Genomic DNA, 22,502 nt, shown 5'->3' on the forward strand with positions numbered 1-22,502 from the left:
GCAGCCACACACCTGATCTTTTCAGCCCTTAGTGCTTCCACAGACTTTGCTCAAAGATGCTTTATGCCTTTTTGTCAAAGGACAACTGCTTGAGGTTGGCAGCTCCATCTACTATGAAATTGTGCTTTATGTGAATAGATGCAGTGCAGCTTTACCCTGAAAGTGCACACAAGACATCCGGATGGTTGAAATTGGCTGTGCATCTCAACGCAGGCAGCCTACATCCATTCCTTTCTGAATCTATGACAATAAGGTTTCTAGTGACAGTGTTGATCCTGGTATGTCTTTCAACATTTCTGTCATAGCACATAGATATACACAGTATATAGATATTTCTATACCTCTGGCAAGTGTGCCTTTCAGCTCTTATGCAATAAAAGCATAGGTGAGAAAAAAGGCTTGTCTTGATGCTTCTCATGGCTGCTTGAAGATGCACAAGCTCGCAATTCTAGTTTGTACTAGGTTTCAATGATAAAAATAGGTGCAAAAGTGTGTACACTTATCTAGGAACTCCTCCAATACAAGGAAGTCTTTTCCTCATTTGCTCCAGGTGCTGCAAAGTTAAGAGAGTGCATTGATTCACTAGCTGACTTTTATTGAGACAGCTCACATTTTTGTTTTATCAGGATGGCTTGCTACACCGGAGTGCACATCCCATTAGATCTCAAAGGCATCAAAGAGGAAGTTATTTAAAAATCTATCCTTGGCCCCTTTCTCATCTACATGCTATCCTCAGTGGTATATGAAAAAAACAACATGATCCACATCCAAGCCAACAACATTCAGTTTTATCACGCTACCACCACTTTAAATACCTGATTTGTCAACTGTTTGACATTCAGGGCAGGATTTCTCCACCCCCCCCCCCCCCCCCACCGTTAGGGGGGAATTGAAGTGTGGGTGCGCCACCATTTTACATGGGCAGGCCAATTAAGGATCACCCAGCGTGATGTCCACAGGGAAGCGCTATGTGCTTCTTGTGCAGGCGGGGGAAATCCCAAAACCCGAGAGTGTGCTCTTTCGCGCATGCGCACAAAAGAGCGCACTCATCTCCCTGAGGCTAAGTGCTGCCTCAGGGAGATTGGCTCTAATGTACAAATTATTATAAGTAAAAATAAAAAAATTCCCTGACATGTCCCCTCATGTGACACTGCCACATGAGTTGGGACATGTCCATAACTTTTTAAGAAACTTTAATTAAATTTTTTAAAACCTACATGAAACCTCATCCCGCCCATGGATGAAATTTCATGCTTTTTCTAATGCCCACCAGGGCTCCTGGCCTGCCTGCCAACCTTAAGGTTGGACGGGCAGGTCCATTAATTGGCTTAATGACTCTTCAATGGCCACAATTGGCCATTGACAGGTCGGCGGGCGCACAGTTGATTTTGCTGAGTCCCCGCCTACCTGAAAATTTAAATGAGACGCGGTGATGTCGGGAGTTCTGATCGACGTCACCGTGCGTCATTTTACACGTCGGCGAGCAGGCCCCACTTGCCGACAGGAAAATCCTGCCCTCAGTATTGAATAAGCAGAAATTTCCTCAACCTAAATATTAAGAAATTTGCAGCCGTTATCTTTGATCCCCACTACCCGTTACACCGTTTCCAACCCTGGCAACCAATAAGACAGGTATTTCTGTAAACATCATTGTGAGTCCTGCGTGATGTGTTCTCTCTCTGGTGCTAGAGTAAAGGACAACATGAAGAGAATTTTCTGCAGGGGGAAGGGGGTGAATCAGAAGCTGTGGTACATGTTGGTACCAAGGACACAGTAGTGAGGTCCCATGCTCAGACTTTCAGGAGCTTAGGAAGAAGTTAAAAAGTAGGACCTCGATGGTGGTAATCTCTGGATTACCTCTACCATGCGCTAGAAAGAGTAGATATAGGAAGATAAGGAAGATCAATGTGTGGCTTGATGCATGGTGTGGGAGCAAGGGCTTCAGATTCTTGGGGCATTGGGACCAGCTCTGGGGCAGGAAGTACCTATTCCTAGGGGATGGGTTGCACCTCAACAGGGCTGTGACCAATTTCCTCATGGAGGGGGGGGTTCATTAGTGTAGATAGGGAAGGTTTAAACTAAATTGATAGGAGGGTGGGCACCAGCATATAGAAGTGAAAAAGATGAATAAGGTGCATAAAGGAGTGAGCATATTGGATAGGACTAAAGAAGGACGTCATACCATATTAGGAGCAGACTAAGAAGGCATAGGAGCAATACAATGACGGGTTTAGAATGCATGTATATAAACACCACAAAGTATGATGAATAAGGTTAGTGAGCTATTAGCACAAATAATCATGTGGGAATGTCATGTAGTGGTAATAACGGAAATGTGGTTTGAAAGTAATGAGGACTGGACGCTTAATATTCAAGGATAAAAAGTATTTGGAAAAGATACAAAATGAAAAAGGAGAGGTGGGGTGGCAGTATTGATTTGGGAAGACATTGTAGTGTTGGAAAGAGATGTCTTTGAGGGGGCAAGAATTGAGAAGCAAGAAAGGTCTGATTACGTTACTGGGGATATGCTAGAAGCCTCCCAAATAGTGAGAGAGAGATAGAGGGGCAAATCTACAGGGAAATCACAGATGTACCCCCACCAAAGAGAAAATGGAACAATTTGCCAAAGAACTGAAATACAAAAGGATTACACTTGGCTTCTCACAGGCTGATGTTGGATTAGCTTTGGGCAATCTCTACGGGAAGATGTTCAGCCCGACCACAATCTGCAGGTTTGAAGCACTACAGCTGAGTTTCAAAAACATGACCAATGTGGGCTATAGTAGTAATATTGGGGTTTTAATTACCCAGATATTCATTTGGTCTGAAAGTAAAATAAAGTATAATGGGAGAATTTTTGAACTGTGTTCAGGAGACCTTCCCTGACCTGTATGCTCCCAGTCCAACTAAAAAGGAGGCATTGCTGGACCTGGTGCTGGGGAATGAGGTGGACCAAGTGTCTATGGGGGTAACAGTGATCACCATATCATAAGGTTTAGATTAGTAATGGAACAATATAAAGTAGAACTTCTAAATTGGAAGAGAGATAACTTCAATGGGATAAGAACAGATCTAGTTAAGGTAAAAAGGAACCAAAGACTGGTGGGAGAAACTAATGGAACAGTGAGTCATCTTTGAAAAACATTTCAGGTACAGGCTAGGTACTTTCTAACAAAAGGGAAAGTCTGCAGACCCAAAGCCAAGACTCTTTGGATGACGAGGGAGATAGGGAATATGATGAAACAAAAAAACAAGGGTACATAGTGCATGTCAGGTGGATTCTACAAGCGAGAGCCAGGTCAAGTACAGTGTTGAGAGGGCAAATGAAGTGGGATCTAAGTCTGGTAGCTAATGAGAATAGAATAGCAGTGAACATAAAAGGGAGCCCAAAAATCTTCTACCGAATGTAAATAATAAGCAGGTGATAGGAGGTGAGAGATATTATGGCAAAGAGGATGATATATGCATAAAAGTGCAGGGCAAGGCTAAAATACTTAATGAGTACTTTGTATAGATGTTTACAAAGGAGGGTGCTGACAAAATATTGGTAGATGGTAGAAGTAATGGAAGGGATGAAAATTAATAGGCAGGATGTACTGGAAAGGCTGGCTATGTTTAGAGTGGATTAGTCATCTGGTCCAGATGGCTTGGATCCCAGGTTGCTAAGAGAAGTGGGAATTGGAGATAGCAGAAGGGCTTGCCATAATCTAGCAAACTTCTTTAGTCACGTGGGAGGTGCCAGAGGATTAGAAAGTGGCAAATTTAACACCTTTGTCCAAGAAAGGCTGTAAGGACATTTCTAGGAACTGCAGGCTGGTCAGTTTAACATCAGTGGTGGGTAAGGTTTTAGAAACAATAATCGAGGAAACAGTAAGGCGTTTGGAGAGGTTTGAGTTAATTAAGGAGAGCCAGCACAGGTTTGGAAATTGCAGATTGTGCTTGACTAACCTAATTGAATTTTTAATGAAGTAACAGAAGGTTGATGAAGGAAATGGGTTGGCCGTTATCTTTATGAATTTTGAGAAATTTTTTCACAAATAAGACAAAAGGCTGGTTAACAAAATTGAAGCTCATTGAACAGGAGGGTCAGTATCAGCTTGGATAAAGGATTGATTTTTTGATGTTGGAATACAGAGTAAAATTTCAGAAATAAAAACAAAGTGCTGGAAAAACTCAGCCAGTCAGGCAGCATCTGTAGAGGGAGAAATAGAGTTAACGTTTGGAGTCCAATATGACTCTTCTTTGGAACTGGGTTTGGACTGGCTGAGTTTTTCCAGTACTTTGTTTTATTTCAGATCTCCAGCATCTGTGCTATTTTGCTTTAATTTTAGTGTAAAATTTCAGAAGTTGCCAATGATATCAAATTTGAGGATGTAGGAAACAGTGAGGATGATACCAATCAGTGGCAACAGGATATAGATAGTCTAGCAGAACGGGCAGATAAGTGGCAGATCTAATTTAATGCAGAGAAGCGTGAGGTGAAGCATTTTAGCGAAAGAAATAGGGAAAGTCAATATAGTTTTAATGGCACAGTTCTAGAAAGTGCACAGGAACAGAGGGGCATTATGATCCTTCTCTCTCACTTATTTACCTCTCATTTTGAATTGAGTTTAATATTTGAATTAATTTGACACTTTTTGCTTATAATTCATAAATGTTTTTCTTTGTTTCTGAATGAGTCCACCAAAACTGTTGTAGAGTAGAATGACTTAACTTAGATCGCCACATCTTTAGGAGAATTGTAAAATGCAATGTATATTTAACTTGTAGAGAGAAATTCAACAAACAAAATCTAATACCAGGAGCTAGATTGGTGGTAAATGTAATCTTAATGTATTGTTGGATTTCAGTTTCACATTGATTAGAATCATAGAAAGTTTATGGCACAGTAAGAGGCCACTTCACTTATTGTGTCTGTGCCAGTGGAAAAATGAGCCACCTAGCCTAATCCTGCTTTCCAGCATTTGGTCCGTAGCCCTGCAGGTTAGAGCACTCGAGGTGCATATCCAGACACCTTTTAAATGAGTTGAGGGTTTTTGTCTCTACTACCCTTTCAGGCAGTGAGTTCCAGACCCCCACAATCCTTTGGGTAAAAAAATCTTTCCTCATCTCTCCTCTGGTCTTTCTACGAATCACTTTAAATCTGCACACCCTAGCACTGATCTCTATGTTAAAGTAATAGGCCCTCCCCATCCATTCACTGTTGCTGGGTCAAAATCCTGAAACTCCGTCCCTAACAGCACTGTAACACAGGGACTGCAGCAGTTCAAGAAGGCAGCTCACCATCACCTGCTCAAATGCAATTAGGGATGGGCAATAAATGCTGGCCTAGCCAGTGATGCCCACATCTCGTAAATGAATTTTAAAAACTCTATCCAGGCCCCTCATAATTTTGTACATTTCAATCAAATCTTCCTTCAACCTCCTCTATTCCAAGGAGAACACCTTAGCTGCCCTCATAGCTGCAATTTTCCAACCCTGGCAACATCCTCATAAATCTCCTCTGTACCCTCGTGAATGCAATTACATCATTTCTGTAATGAGGTGACCAGAACTTTACATAGTACTCAAGTTGTGGCCTAACTAATGTTTTAAAGAGTTCCAGCATAACCTCCCTGCTCTTATATTCTATGCCTCAGCTAATAAATGAAATAATTCCATTTGCCTTCTTAATCACCATATCAACTTGTCCTGTTACCTTCAGGGATCTGTGGACACTCACTTCAAGGTCCCTCCCTTCTAAATCACCTGGACCAGATGGATTGCACCCCAGAGTTCTGAAGGAGATAGCTGAAGAGATAGTGGAGGCGTTAGTGGTGATCTTTCAGGAATCACTCGAGTCAGGGAGGGTTGCCAGCCCAGAGGGCTGGAAAATTGCTAATGTAACCCCCTGTTTAAGAAGGGAGTGAGGCAAAAGACGGGAAATTACAGGCCGATTAGCCTGACCTCCGTCGTTGGTAAGATTTTAGAGTCCATTATTAAGGATGAGATTTCAGAATACTTGGAAGTGCATGGTAAAATCGGGCAAAGTCAGCATGGTTTCATCAAGGGGAGGTCATGCCTGACAAATCTGTTAGAATTCTTTGAGGAGGTAACGAGTAGGTTAGACAAAGGAGAGCCAATGGATGTTATCTACTTGGACTTCCAGAAGGCCTTTGACAAGGTGCCGCACAGGAGGCTGCTCAGTAAGATAAGAGCCCATGGTGTTAGAGGCAAGGTACTAGCATGGATAGAAGATTGGCTGTCTGGCAGGAGGCAGAGAGTGGGGATAAGGGGGTCCTTCTCAGGATGGCGGCCGGTAACTAGTGGAGTTCCGCAGGGGTCAGTGTTGAGACCACAACTTTTCACTTTATACATTAATAATCTAGATGAAGGAACTGAGGGCATCCTGGCTAAATTTGCAGATGATACAAAGATAGGTGGAGGGACAGGTAGTATTGAAGAGGCGGGGAGGCTGCAGAAGGATTTGGACAGGTTAGGAGAATGGGCAAAGAAGTGGCAGATGGAATACAATGTGGGGAAGTGTGAGGTCATGCACTTTGGTAGGAAGAATAGAGGCATAGACTATTTTCTAAATGGGGAGAGAATTCAGAAATCTGGAGTGCAAAGGGACTTGGGAGTCCTAGTCCAGGATTCTCTTAAGGTTAACTTGCAGGTTGAGTCAGTAGTTCGGAAGGCAAATGCAATGTTGGCATTTATTTCGAGAGGACTAGAACATAAAAGCAGGGATGTGCTGCTGAGGCTTTATAAGGCTCTGGTCAGACCACATTTAGAATATTGTGAGCAATTTTGGGCCCCGTATCTCAGGAAGGATGTTCTGGCCCTGGAGAGGGTCCAGAGTAGGTTCACGAGAAAGATCCCAGGAATGAAAGGCTTAACATATGAGGAACGTTTGAGGACTCTGGGTCTATACTCGATGGAGTTTAGAAGGATGAGGGGGGATCTGATTGAAACTTACAGAATACTGAAAGGCCTGGATAGAGTGGACGTGGGGAAGATGTTTCCATTAGTAGGAGAGACTAGGATCCGAGGGCACAGCCTCAGAGTAAAGGGAAGACCTTTTAGAACAGAGATGAGGAGAAACTTCTTTAGCCAGAGAGTGGTGAATCTATGGAATTCATTGCCACAGAAGGCTGTGGAGGCCAGGTCATTGAGTGTATTTAAGACCGAGATAGATAGGTTCTTGATTGGTAAGGGGATCAAAGGTTACAGGGAGAAGGCGGGAGAATGGGGTTGAGAAACTTATCAGCCATGATTGAATGGCGGAGCAGACTCGATGAGCCGAATGGCCCAATTTCTGCTCCTATGTCTTATGTCTTATGGTCCTCTACATCTCTCAGTATCCTCCTATTTATTGTGTAATCCTTTGCCTTGATTGACCTCCCCAAATGCATCATCTCGTATTCCCTGGGTTGAATTCCATTTGCCACTTTTCTGCCCACCTGACCAGTCCAGATTAACCCTGATGAGACCAACTCTGGGGGGGAAAAAAATTGTTTTATTTTAATTTGAAATATTTTGACATTTCGAAGAGAAGACTAATCTTTGAAAATCAGTAAGTTATCGTCAAGGTAGGATTCATTCCAGTATCTTAGCAAATTTATTTGGTGAATCAGTGAGCCATGCAGATCATTAAGGTCCCAGGTTCAATTCTGTCTGCTGAAATGGCATGTCACGTCAGACTGTGGGGCAAAAGGGGCACTATATTTAACTTAAACCCCATGCGTAAGGAGAGGGGGGGTCATACTCCATGTTTCTGATTGACATCCAGTGATTCCCTACTTGAAATCCATATATGTGGAATTGAATTAAGACATGATTGGCATCTGCGCTATTTCCTGTATCAAATAACATAGCTATGCTCATTGTTAGGGTTCATAGGCCTGCATTACGGACTGGGGTGAAATAAATTGACATCTACAAAATCAGTGTCTTTCGGAGAGATGGAATGGGGAAAAACATTGGAAAGGAGAACAATTTCAAAAAAATGTAGTAGCAGTGATCTGGCATAAAACAGCTGGCCACCATAGGGAATATATTGAACCTTTAGGTCAGTATATTTCAAATGAAACCACAATGTTCATAAACTTGACACAAAAGCTGATGGGCACTGTTGTATTAGAAGATTGCTCTAGCCCACTTATTGAATGTACCAAGTGGTCGACAGATTAGGATAGTTGGCATTGCTGCTTGGTAATGTGAGTGGCTTAAAATGAGAGGCTGTAAGCTTTTCTGCATTGTGTCAGTGATAATGTGAACTGTCCTGATGAGTGAAAGACGAGACACTTTGACAGCATGTCTTTATTTTCAGCAATATTTTGAGATCTATTGTCGCATTCAATATTGCTGACAAATTAAAAGCTCAAGTTAACAGGTCTTTTGGTGATGCCGGATTATTTGATCAATGTATACACATTTAAGCCCCTTTCTCAACCATCTGCACTTGGAAGCCACAGACCCTACATTGATGTCTCCAAATGGCCTCCAAATGAGTTTGATTCATCAATTGTATCTCAAGCTACTATCCAGTGACTGAGTCTGTCTGTTGTTGCTTGTCTGTATGTGCAAGTATTTATATTGCTAGCTTTTCCTGAGGTTTGGTTCCCTCATTCAACTTATTAATCATTTGAGCTTTCCCAGATCTCAATAGTGTGGGTCAAAAGTGAGCAATACCTTGCTGCATGTTAATTTTTGATAAAAATGTTGATTTCTCACTGGATTAAGTTTCCTTTGATGCAGTCATACTGTCATGCACACCCAGGTAGTCATTATTTATATAATAAAAGCAATATACTGTGAATGCTGGAAAAATAAAAACAAAGTGCTGGAAAACTCAACAAGTTTGGCAGCATCTGTGGAAGGAGAAAGAGTTAACATTTCAAGTACAATATGACTCTTCGGCACTGAAGAGATGTAGACATGTGATGGGTTTTATGCTGTTGCAAAAGGGGGGAGGGTCAGGTGGAACAAAAGTTAAGGTCAGGGATAGTTTGAAGGATGGGGAGATTTAATACCAGTGATATATTGGAACAAAAGGCAAAGGAAGTAATGGTAGCAGTAAAGAAAACAAAGCATTGGTCCAAAGTAGGTGTTAATAGCAGAATAAAGGTCATCTCTGTCTGAAAGCAAATACATGAAAACAAGATACAAACTGGCACTAGCAGGGGAACAAAGTTCAAAATGGAGGATAGAGTTCATGGTTGAACTCAGTGTTGAGCCAGAAGGTTTTAAAGTGCCTAATCGAAAGATGAGGTGCTATTCCTCCAGCTCGCATTGAGCTTAGCTGGAACAATGCGGGAGGCCAAGGACAGAAATGGGATCATGAGAGCAAGACGGTGAATTGAAATGGCAAGTGATCAGAAGGTCTGTGTCATGCTTACGGACTGAGAGGAGGTGTTCTGCAAAGTGGTCACCCAGTCTGCGATTGGTCTCCCCAGTGTAGAGGAGATCACATTGTGAGCAACGAATACAGAAGACTAAATTGAAGGAAATACAAATAAATCACAGAGTCACCTGGAAGCAATGTTTGGGTCCTTGGACAGTGAGGAGAGAGGAAGTAAAGAGGCAGGTGTTACACCTGCTATTGCATAGGCGGGAGTGAGGTATTGTGGGTGATAGAGGAGTGGACCAAGACGTCGTGGAGGGAACGGTCCCTTCAGAATGCTGATGAGGAAGGGAGCGGAAGATGTGTTTGCTAGATCATGCTGGATGTGACGGAAATGGTGGAGGATGATCCTTTAAATACAGAAGCTGGTGGGTGGAAAGTGAGGATAAGGGGAACTCTATTGTGGTTCTGGGAGGGAGGGGAAGGGTGAGGACAGAAGTGCAGGAAATGGGTCATACATGGTTGAGGGCCCTGTTAACCACAGTGTGAGGGAATTCTAGGTTCAGAAAAAGGAAGATGTCAGAATCGCCATTGTGGAAGGTATCATCAGAACAAATGTGACGGAGATGGAGAAACTGGAAGAATGGAATGGAGTCCTTACAGGAAGCAGGGTGTGAGGAAATGTATTTGATGTAGCTGTGGAATCAATGAGCTTGTAATGAATATTAATAGACAGTCTATCCCCAGAAATGGAGACAGAGAAGTCAAGGAAGGGAAGTGTCGGAGATGGACCGTGTGAAGATGAGAGAAGGGTGGAAATTGGAAGCGAAATTGATTAATTTTTTCCAATTCCGGATGAGAGCAGGAAACGGCACCAATACAGACATTGATGTAGCAAAGAAAGACTTCTGGGAGGGGGCCTGAGTAGAACTAGAACAAGGAATGTTCCATGTACCCCACAAAAAGATAGGCATAACTGTGGTTCATGCGGGTACCCATAATCACAACTTTTATTTGAAAGAAGTGAGACAAGTTGAAGGAGAAATTGTTCAATGACAGAACAAGTTCAGCAAGGTGGAGGAGGGTGGTGGTCGATGGGACTGTTCGGGCCTCTGTTTAAGGAAGAATTGGAGAGCCCTCAAACCCTCCTGGTGAAGGATGGAGGTGTAGAGGGATTGAACATCCATGGTGAAGAAGAGGCGGTTAGGGCCAGGAAACTGAAAATTGTTGAACTGACTTGAGGCGTCAGAAGAATCACAAATGTAGGTGGGAAGAGACTAGACAAGGGAAGAAAAATAGAGTCAAGATAGGAAGAAATGAGTACATTGGGGCAGGAACAGACTGAAATGGTGAGTCTACCAGCACAGTCCTATTTGTGAATTTGGGAAGAAGGTAGAAGTGGGCTGTTCGAGCCTGGGAGACTATAAGTTGGGAAGCTGTGGAGGGAAGATCCCCGGAGGAGATGAGAGCAATCAGATGAGACTGGTTCTGGAAACAATGTCTTGATGTTTGATGGTGGTGTCATAGTCTGGGGGGAGGCTGGAAGAAGTGTGTAGGACTTGGCGCTCATTATTTATGTGGTGTCCTGAGCAATAAACATCAGGAGACTATTCACCATTCACATGCAGCCTTTTAACACAAGTCACTGGATAAGATTGGCACCTTGGTGCAAAATCCCTTCCCTGTAAAAGCCTTTCCTTGTCAAGTTTGGCAAATTCAGCATGCAGCAAGGATTTTTTCTGGATTTTTCTAGTTTGTATGATGCAAATAAATGACTGGATAAACTGAATGATCCTTTGGGAAACTCAGCTTTCTGCTCAAACTCAGAACGCCAGTGTAGGTGAGCCACCTTCTAGATAACTAGAGTGCAATTGCTTCAAAAATGTTCTGAAAATCTTAAAGTTTATTAAGCTGTGCATGTAATGCAGTAAAGGATACAAACTGACTACAAAGGCAACTTTGAATAGTTGGAAGCTTTCTGTAAAATAATGCTTAAATTTGGAATAGCAGGGCAAAAAGAGAAGTGGAGACGGAAGAATAATGTTGCTTTGATTTAGCAAAGATTAATAAGATTCATTCCAGCTTTTGGGACTTTAAATTATCTGATGCAGATCATTCCTTTTCATTTACATAATCTGGTTGATGCAATTAAAATTGATTACATATAGTACCATAAAGCCAGCAGACAGTGAGAAGATTTATGGAGTGCTCCTCTCGGATAAATGTCTTTTGTGGGTGTAGAAGTGTACACAGACTGGAAAGCAAAAAAGTTAGAGTGAAGGAAGACCGAAAACCTGGTCAAAGAAATTTATTTTCAAAAAACTTTTGATGGTAGCAAAACAAAGTAGCTTTTGGAGAATTCCAGAGAGCAAGAGTTATAATGGCTGATAGATTGAGCAGTTCAATTAGTAACAATGCCCAATTTTCAATATTGTTTAATGTATTGGAACAATCAATTCACAGGTTTATTAATGTACTACATAGATTTTCTTTTCATTTACTCCACCATTCCTTCGTAATAATTTGAGCCCAGCGCATTTGTTTCATATCCAAAGGTAGTATAGTAATGTGCATTGCTGATCAATAACAAATACTGTGCAACAGAAGGGTGCAATGAGTCCTTGCCTGTGATTTCTCATGCTACTTCTCTGTTTCAGTTGTGCTGTTGGACAGTTATTACTTACAGAATGCCAAACCTTTTATGTTATTGCAGTTATAGATTAAAGGAAAAAAATAAAGATCCAAGGGAAAATTATTTACTGTTCTGTATTTTTGTTTGGCCAAAGATTACTGATAAAACCATTTATATTAATGTACTGATTGTGTTATTCCCTAAGAGGGATTGCATTGCAGTCAATAACCTTTCAATATGGGTATTATTATGCACTCACTGTGTTAAATAGACTGATCGTCACGGTTGAGCTGTTCATTTCACATCTTTACTATCACATAGAGGCAAAGGTTATTTACTTCCTCAATCCCAGTTGATAAGTGATGTATTTTAAAAATCTTTTAAGAATAACATTGTTGCTATCTTTTTGCTCTCCTGCCTGTCTTTGATAGCTTATTAACCTTTTTCACATCCTATGAACTAATTTTCTCATTACTTCTGCCTTATTTTCTCTGTTTCCTTGCAATCTCTATGCAGGTAATTTTTATGCACTCATTTCCAAGCTCCTGGGAGAACGAGAAGATGTGGTTCATGTGCATAAGTACAACCCTACACACAAAGCAGAATCAGACCTAGTTGCTGCAATAGCTAATGTGGTGCATAAAAAGGACCTGACTTCTGGTCCAAAGGAGTTCTTGGAACTCGGTGAAAGGTCTGACCCTGTTCTAGTAAGAGACAGAGTTCACAAATTCCACAGGATAGAATCCACAGTAAGGCCTGCTGACAATAGATTATCAAGTCTGCAGGCTCAACCTGGAATGAACAGCAGAGAAACTGAATACAACGGAGGTGAGTCAGACCCTGTGTGAAACTATGCCATGATAAACCCTGGATTTACTCTATTAAAATCTGAAGGGATTTACAAGTTTATTTAGAAAAATAAAAGTTGCCATTTTCAATATCAATGCTGAGCACTACAAATACTGAATAAATTAAACAACAAATACTGAATAAATATAAATATTTTTTGCCAGGTATTATAATGCACAACAAAAAATTTGTAACTAACTTGAAGCAAGTTAGGTCTTTGTGCATTTCTAATTTTTTTTAATGATGACTTGTTAATTTTCTGAAATATTTAACAATTGCTTCAAATTGTATTATCTGTGATACATGGTGCTTTAGCAGTTCTGAAAGATTTATATCTGCAAAGAAGTATGTATGTGTAGTTTTTTTTATTCCTTCATGGGGTGTGGCTAGGCCGGCATTTATTGCCCATCCCTAATTGCCCTTGTTCAGAGGACATTTAAGAGAACCAGATTCCTGTGGGCCTGGAGTCACATGTGGGCCAGACCAGGTAAGGACAGCAGATTTTCTTCCCTAAAGGACATTAGTGATCCAGATGGGTTTTAACAACATTAGGCAATGGTTTCATGGTCATCATCAGACTTTGAATTCCAGATTTTTATTGAATTAAAATTTCACCATCTACCAGGGTGGAATTCAAACCCGGGTCCCCAGAGCATTACCCTGGGTCTCTGGAATATTAGTCCAGTGATAATACCACCGCCACCCCTACGTTTGGATAAACGAAGGACTGTAGCTTTAAGAATAATCCTGTGTTGTAAGATCACATGATCTGTGTAAACCAATGAGTTAGCAGCAGGGGAACCTCCAGGGAGAGTTCTTCTTTAGTTATAGAGTTGGACACACACATGCAGTTGCTGCTACTGTCTTGTAAATAAAGTTATATGTGTCCACTAAGAAAAGTTGCCTGGAAAATCAACTCTCTAACAAACTGGTGACAAGGCTAAATTAGATCACATACTGTCCCTCGCCCAGCTATTGTGAGTAAGTAAGATAATTAACAAGAAAAGAAGACATACTCACCCGAGATTCCACAGTTTGGCAGAATCAGTCCCTTTGAACCAGCCACAATATACAGAACGTCTTATGTTCTACTTTCAAGCCAACAAAATCAAAGAGGAGGAAAAGAGAAGAGTGATTCTCCTGAGTATTTGTGCGGGCAAGACATACAGTTTCATTTGAAGCTTGACGGCCCTTAGTGCCCCATATGCAAAGATTTTCATTGAATTAGTAGACCTCGTTAAGGGATATTTTCAACCCAAGCCCTCAGCCATAATGCAGAGGTTCATGTTCAATTCACGAAATACGGCCCTGGGAGAGACCATTGTTACCTACGTGACAAAATTAAAACAATTAATGGAATATTGGGATTTCGGTGAAACCCTGAATGATATGCTCAGGGATCGTTTGGCATGTGGCGTGCAGAAGGATGCTGTTCAGTGAAGATTGCTGGCTGAAGTGGACCTTGATTTTAAGAAAGTGTTAGAAATAGCGCTTGCGATAGAAATCACAGTAAGGGATTCACAAGCGATTCAAGGTGCACAAATTGGTGCCGTTCTCCTAGTTGGGCAGGAACAGTCAGCCGAAAATGGTGCAAAAAGCCGGGACTCCGCCACGAAGCAGGAAACAACCCCCGCTAACTGAAAACTTCGAGGAAACAGCTTAGCAGCAAAGTCGAAAACTAATTTTTTTCGAGGTAGAAACAATCATTCTCCCAAAGATTGGCAATTTAAACTGTTAGAGTGTTATTTTTGTCACAGAAGTGGACATGCATTGAAACATTGCAAAGCAAGAGTTAAACAGGCTTCCACGCAACATTGAAGTCCAATGAAGTATATAATGTAGAAGAGCCAGAAACAACCAATTCTGACATTATTCATTATTCAGCATGAAAGTTGGGAAGACAGAGCCATTTATTGTCACAGTGCAAGTGAATGGTAAACCATTAAAAATGAAAATAACCACGGGCATTTCTACCACTGTAATAGGAGAACACACTTTCAGATATTTAAATAAAGGTGATCAACAATTCAATTTGAAACAAACATCTGCCAAGTTGAAAACGTACACAGGCGAAGAAATCCAGGTAAAAGGTATCACCAGAATAACTTCATTATAGACACCATTTGGCACAGCTACCAGCGATGGTGGTAGAATGTGAAGGACCAAGCCTTCTAAGTCATGATTGGTTGAAAGAGATTAAATTAAACTGGTCCGAAATCTTCCAGTTGCGAACAGAGGTGACTGCCAGAGCTGCTTTAAAGAAAAATGACACTGTCTTCAAGGACGAACTGGGAAAAATCCATGGCCTACAGCCCAAGATTTACCTGGACCCAGAAGCAAACCCCTGGCTTCATGAAAAGAAGACCGATGCCATGCGCCCTGAGAGGGAAGGTTGACGCTGAGATGAACTGGCTATAGAGGCTGGGTGTCATAAAAGCGGTTCAGTTCTCAGAGTGGGCAGCACCCATAGTCCCTGTCCTTAAACCAGACTAGACCGTCTGGATCTGTGGGACTATAAATTAATGGTCAACAAAGCAGCCAAATTGAACAGGTACCCTATTCCCAAGATTGAAGACCTCTATGCCAAACTATCAGGAGTGACAACGTACACAAAGCTTGAAATGAGTCACGCATATCAGCAACTGGAACTGGACGATGCCTCCAGAGAATTTGTGACCATAAATACCTACAAAGGGTTATACCCATATACACGCCTGCACTACGGTGTTTCCTCGGCCTGTGCCATTTTTCAGAGAACGGTGAAGCGTTTATTACAAGGACTACCTCAAGTTGTGGTCTACTTTGACGATGTACTGATAACTGGATTCACGGAAAAAGAACATTTGGACAATCTAGAGGAAGTTCTGAAATGATTTTTAGAATGTACTTTTCAGGCAATGAAGTCATTTAATTGGGCCACTGGGTAGATGCAAACGGGTTACACCCTGTTGAAAAGAAGGTTAAAGCAATCGGAGAGGCACCTGCACTTAAGAACATCTCTGAACTTAAATCATTTTTAGGCATTGTAAACTATTATGACCAATTTCTATCAAGAGTTCTAACCCCTCTACATTCACTGCTAAAGAAAAACTAGTGTTGGACTTTGGAGTCACCCCAAGAAGAAGCCTTTGTGAAAGTAAAACAGCTCTTACACTCTTCAAATTTGTTAGTGCATTATGATCAGACAAAGGAATTGGTGCTAACCTGCGATGCGACCCCCTATGGAGTGGGAGCGGTACTATCTCACAAGGTGGACAACAGTACAGAGAGACCGATAGGCTATGTATCCAGGACACTTACCACAGCTGAAAACAGATATTCTCAGATCGAAAAGGAAGGTCTGTCGATTATTTTTAGTGTAAAAAAAATTCCACCAATATATGTGCATGGGTGGTATTTGATGATAGTATCAGACCACAAACCACTTTTGGGCCTGTTTAGCTAGGACAAGGCTATACCTCCCAAAGCTTCTACACAAATACAAAGATGGGCCCTAATTTTGGCAGCATATGAATGCACCTTTGTTCATAGACCAGGGATTCATATAGCAAATGCCGATGCCCACAGTCGCCTTCCTTTGCAAGAGAACAACGACCATGTTTTCAAAAGAGGAAGGTAAGGGTGGTGGGGTAGCTTTGTTAGTATGAGAAGGAATAAATACGATAGCAAGAAAGGATCTTGGATCGGAAGATGTAGAATCCATATGGGTGGAGGTAAGAAATAACATGGGGAAGAAGGCACTCTTGGGAGTAGTCAATTGACCCCTGAACAATAGCTATACTGTAGGACAGAGAATAAATCAGGAGATAATGAGGGCATGTAAAAAAGGCAATACATTAATCATGGGCGACTTTAATCTTCATGTAGATTGGGAAAATCAAATTGGCAAAGGTGGCCACGAGCAATAATTCATAGAATGTATTCGGGACAGTTTCCTACAACAATATGTTATGGATCCAACTAGGGATCAGGCTATTTTGGATCTGGTAATGTGTAATGAGGCAGGTTTAATAAATGATCTCAGAGTAAAAGATATCCTAGGAAACAGTGACCATAACATGATAGAATTTAGCATTCAGTTTGAGAGTGAGAAGCTTGGGTTGGAAACAACTGTGCTAAACTTACATAAGGGTAATTGCAAGGAATGAGGGCAGAGTTGGCTGAAGTGGACTGGGATAGGATTTTAGCAGAAAAAACAGTTGATTAACAATGGCAGACATTTAAGAAAATAGTTCATGACTCACAACAAAGATATACCCCATGAGGAAGAAGGATTCAAGGGGATAAACCAACCATGGTTAACCAAGGAAATTAAGGATTGTATCAACTTAAAAGAAAAGACATACAATGTGGCAAAGATTAAGGGTAAGCCAGAGGATTGGGAAAGTTTTAAAAACCAACAAAGGATGACCAAAAAAAATAAAGAGGGAGAAAATAAACTTTGAGGGTAAACTAGCAAGTAAAATAAAAAAGGACAGTAATAGCTTCTTTAAATATATTAAAAGAAAGAGAGAGACCACAGTGAACATAGGCCCCTTAGAGAATGAGGCACGGGAAATAATAATGGGGAACCAGGAAATGGCAGAGGAGTTGAACTAATACTTCGCATCAGTCTTCATTGTAGAAGTTACTAATAGCATTCCAAAAATACTAAATAATCAAGGGTCAAAAAAAGGGGAGGAAATAAATACAATAACTATGACTAGAGAAAATGTACTAGGGAAACTAATGGGGCTAAAGGCCAATAAGTCCCCTGGACCTGATGGGTTGCATCCTAGGATATTAACGAAAGTAGCTACAGAGATAGTGGATGCACTGGTAGTAATCTTTCTGGGAAAGTCCCAGAGGATTGGAAAACTGCTAATATAACACCCTTATTCAAAACGGGAGGGAGACAAAAAACAGGTAACTATAAACCAGTTAGCTTAACATCTGTCATTGGGAAAATGTTAGAGGCTATTATAAAGGATGTAATAGCAGAGCATTTAGAAATACATAATCCAATCAAGCAGAATCAGCTTGGCTTCATGAAGGGGAAATTATGCCTGACAAATTTATTAGAATTCTTTGAGGAAGTAAGAAGCAGGATAGATAAAGGGGAACCAGTAGATGTAATATATTTGGATTTCCAAAAGGCGTTCATTAAGGTACTGCACGTAAGGCTACTTAATAAGATAAAAGCCCATGGTGTTGGGGATAGTATATTAGCATGGATAGAGGATTGGCTAACTAATAGAAGAGAGTTGGGTTAAGGGAGGCATTTTCAGGATGGCAACCTGCAACTAGAGGAGTGCCACAGGGATCAGTGCTGAGGCCTCAATTATTTACAAAATATATTAATGACTTAGATGAGGACAGTGATGTATTATCGCCAAATTTGTGGATGATAGAAAAATAGGTGGGAAGGCAAGTGGTGAGGAGGACACAAGGAGTCTACAGAGGGATGTAGACAGGTTAAGTGAGTGGGCAAAAACTTAACAGATGGAATATAATGTGGGAAAATGCGAGGTTATGCACTTTGGCAGGAAGAATAGAGGAGCTGAAATATTATTTAAATGGAGAAAGACGGAATGGAGAAAAATGGAGAAGGTTGCAGCAAAGAGGGATTTGGGAGTCCTTGTGCATGAATCCCAAAAAGCTAACATACATGTTCAACAGGTAATAGGGAAGGCAAATGAAATGTTGGCCTTTATTTCAAAGGGAATGGTGTATAAAAATAGGGAAGTCTTGCTAAAACTATACAAGGCACTAGTTAGACCACACCTAGAATACTGTGAACAGTTTTTGTCCCCTTATCTAAGGAAAGGTGTACTGGCATTGGAGGCAGCCCAGAGAAGGTTCATTGGATTGATCCTGAGTATGGAGGGATTTTCTTATGAGTAGAGGTTGAGGAGGTTGGGCTTGTACTCATTGGAATTTAGAAGAATAAGAGGCGACCTTATTGAAGCATATAAGATTCTTAGGAGGCTTGACAGGGTAGATATTGAGAGGTTGTTCCTTTGTGGGAGAGTCTAGGACCAGAGGGCATAGTCTCAGAGTAAGAGGTTGCCCATTTAAAACAGAGATGAGGAGGAATTTCTTCTCTTAGAGGCTAGTGAATCAGCGGAATTCTTTACCGTAGAGGGCTGCAGAAGCTGGGTCGTTGAGTATATTCAAGGTGGAGATCGACAGATTTTTAATCAGTAAAAGAGTCAAGGGTTGCGGAGAAAAGGCAGGAAAGTGGAGTTGGGGATTATCAGCTCAGCCATGATCTCATTGAATGGCAGAGCAGACTCGATGGACTGAATAGCCTACATCTGCTCCTACGTCTTATGGTGTTATGTTCCAATTCCCCAAGAGCTTGTATAAATAATGAATTTCCTGGATTGCTCACCATTCTGTGCCAGGCAGATAAGAAACGACGAATCGTGATCCTGTCTCAAGTGAGAGATCAAGTGTTACATGGATAGCCCCAAGAACCTGTCTCTGATGAATTGAAGCCATTTTTCAACCGAAGACACGAGATGTGCTGTCAATATGGTTTTCAACTATGGGGTGCACAAGTATTAGTTCCTTCACGTGGAAGCTACTCTTAGTAAAGCTACATGGTGCACATCCAGGAATCTCACAAATGAAAACGATACTGCGAAGTTATCTTTGGTGGCCTGGGATGGACAGCGATATTGAGAAGGTGATAAAACACTGTGTGCAATGTCAACTGCTGCAAATGTTACCAGTGGCAGCCCCATTGCACCCATGGGAGTAGCCTGGTAGACCCTGGGTGAGATTGCAAATAGATTATGTCAATCCTTTCCCTGGAACCATGATTCTACTGATTACAGATGCTCACTCCCAAGTGGTTAGACGTTTATGAGGTAAAGTCACCAATGTCAGATGCTACTATAGAAAAACTACGCCAAAGCTTCGTCATCCATGGGTTGCCAAAGGTTATCATCTCAGATAATGGCACCGCGTTTACGAGGCTGAGTTTCAACGATTTATCAGCCTCTATGGTATCAACTACGTGAAGACTGCACCGCACCATCTGTCACCTAAAGGACTGGCGGAAAGAGCGATACAAACTTTTAAGGCAGGAATGAAAAGGTTAACAGGTGAATTGTTGGAAACTAAACTTACTTGTTTCCTACTTCACTACTGAACAAACACTTGCAGAATTACTGATGAAGTGCTGCCTTCGAACAATACTAAGCCTGATACTTATCAATTTGGAGGGGAAGGTGGAGAAGAGTCAAGGGAATCAAAAATGACTCATGATTTGCATAATCGTGAGCAACAATTTATCATTGGAGAAGCAGTATATGTAAAGAATTTCAGTGGAGGACTGCAGTGGTTAAGCTCTGTGACTGGACCATTGTCGTACCACCACAGGATTGTGGATCATAAAAAAAAAGGTAGATACCACAAAAAAATGATGTTCCACCTGTATCCATTGCTGAATCAGTGGTTCCTGTTGAAGTTGCTCAAACAAGGATAGACATGCCCGATATCTCTGTCAGATTGGAAGACATTGAACTGCCTGTGCCTAATGAGGTACCTGATGTTAATGCGGTTCCAGAGAATGTGTTTCCTGCCAAAGAATTGGAAGTTGTGGAGCTACGACGTTCCACACTGATCAGGAAACCACCAAAAAGACTGAACTTGTAATTTCATGACTTGTGTAAATTTTTTAATGTCATGAGATAAATATCCTTATAAATACAAAATGTATTAAAAACGTTGAAGGGGGACGAATGTAGTAATTATAGTTTGGATAAACGTAGGACGGTAGCTTTAAGAATAGTCCTGTGTTGTAAGATCACATGATCTGTGTAAACCAATGCGTTAATAGCGCAGGGAACCTCTAGGGGAGAGTTCTTCTTTAGTTATAGAGTTGGATGCACACATGTGGCAGGATTTTATGCTTCGGTGAGCGGGGGCAGTGCCACTTCGCCGAAGCATAAAATGACACATGGTGACGTCAGGGGAAACTCCCGACGTCACCGCACTCCATTTAAATGTTCAGGAAGGCAGGGGCGCAGCGAAATCAGCTGCGCGCCTGCCGACCTGTCAGTGGCCAATTGAGGCCACTGACAGAGTCAATTATGTAATTAAAGGACCTACCCATCCAACCTTAAGGTTGGCGGGCAGGCCAGTAGCCCCGACGTGAGATAGAAAAAGCATGAAACCTCATCCACGGGCGGGATGAGGTTTCATGTAGAGTTTAAAAAATTTTAGTAAAGTTTTTGTGACAATTATGGATATGTCCCAGCTCGTGACATTGTCACATGAGGGGATACGTTAGGGAAATTTTTCTTTTCTATTTTTAGGTTTTGTACATTTTGAGCCGATCTCCCTGAGGCAACACTTAGCCTCAGGGAGATGAGTGCGCTCTTTCGTGCGCATGCGTGAAAGAGCGCACTCTCAATTTTGGGATTCCCTCACCCCTGCCTGCACAGGGAGTGCATAGCGTCAGGCTGGGCGGGCCTTAATTGGCTTGCCCATGTAAAATGGTGCCACGCCTGCGATCGGGGCGCCGATCGGAAGCGCGCCTGTGCACGCCTGCCCATCACCTTCCCCCCCGACGGGGGTAAAATTCAGCCCATGTAGTTGCTGCTGCTGTCTTGTAAATAAAGTTATATGTGTCCACTAAGAAAAGTTGCCTGGAAAAATCAACTCTATGACAGTATGAAATAAGATGCCTTTTAGAGTTTTCTAAATCGATAGAATAGTAATTGAACTTGCATAAGTATGTAGGCTGCACAGCTTGCTGGGACCTTGCTGACTGCAACCTTGCTGGAAGTTGGCGCGGACCTGTGGGAGACAGTTAGGAGCTGAGAAGAGCCTATAAATAAAGACAAGGGATTGATGAGTGGCCCACCTTACTGGGAGTCAACGTGGACCTGCGGGAGACGATTGGGAGCTGAGGAGAGTACTATTTCACCATTTCAGCTGCTGTAAGGCAGCAGTGGGAGGAGAAAAAGCAACTGTGATGTCACAGGAAGCTAGTAAGTTGATTGACTGGTAAGTGCTCAGTATAAGGGACAGTGTGTGAAAAACCAGTTTAGGACGCGGAAGTTAAGATAGATCTATAAATAAAAAGAACTAAAACTTTAAAATTAAAATAAAACAATAAAAATAAAAAAGCAATAAAAATAATTAAAACAAATATCTAAAACACGTACTTGTGTAGTTGAGAAGCGTATAACTTTTAGTTGTCAGTGGTACTAGCATTCAGTAAGCACAGTAAATTGTAGCATAAATAGGAAGAAAGGAATTAAATTAAGTTAACTAAATAACATAACACCTGTCCTGGCATTCTAACTTATGTTGCCGCTGTAGAATGAGGGAGCTTTTGGGCACCAAGGCAACCCAGGGCAAACACGTGTGTAAAAAGTTTTTTTTAAATTCATTCATGGGGTGTGGGCTTCGTTGGCTGGGCCATCATTTATTGCCCATCCCTAGTTGCCCTTGAGAAGGTGGTGGTGAGCTGCCGCCTTGAGCCGCTGCAGTCTACGTGGTGTAAGTACACCCACAGTGCTGTTAGGAAGGGAATTCCAGGACTTTGACCCAGCGACAGTGAAGGAACGGCGATATATTTCCAAGTCAGGATGGTGAGTTACTTGGAGGGGAACTTCTAGGTGGTGGTGTTCCCATCTATCTGCTCCCTTGTCCTTCAAAGTGGTAGCGGCCCTGGGTTTGGAAGGTGCTATCTAAGGA

The 22,502-nt window shown here is 41.7% G+C and overlaps 1 protein-coding gene across 3 annotated transcripts in view; it reads left to right on the forward strand.

Annotated features, from left to right (window-relative positions):
* The window catches only part of pam (peptidylglycine alpha-amidating monooxygenase), a 353,785-nt gene that overhangs the window by 242,083 nt on the left and 89,200 nt on the right, over positions 1-22,502 (forward strand). For 2 of the 3 annotated variants that reach the window (XM_078565974.1, XM_078565966.1), the window contains exon 15: positions 12,474-12,785. The exons of the other annotated variant lie outside the window; for it this stretch is intronic. In XM_078565974.1, the coding sequence (XP_078422100.1) occupies positions 12,474-12,785 (312 nt within the window). The remainder of the gene's footprint in view (positions 1-12,473; positions 12,786-22,502) is intronic. 3 annotated transcript variants of the gene reach the window in all.

This window comes from Cetorhinus maximus, chromosome 2 (assembly GCF_964194155.1).
Source record: "Cetorhinus maximus chromosome 2, sCetMax3.hap1.1, whole genome shotgun sequence".
NCBI lineage: Eukaryota > Metazoa > Chordata > Chondrichthyes > Lamniformes > Cetorhinidae > Cetorhinus > Cetorhinus maximus.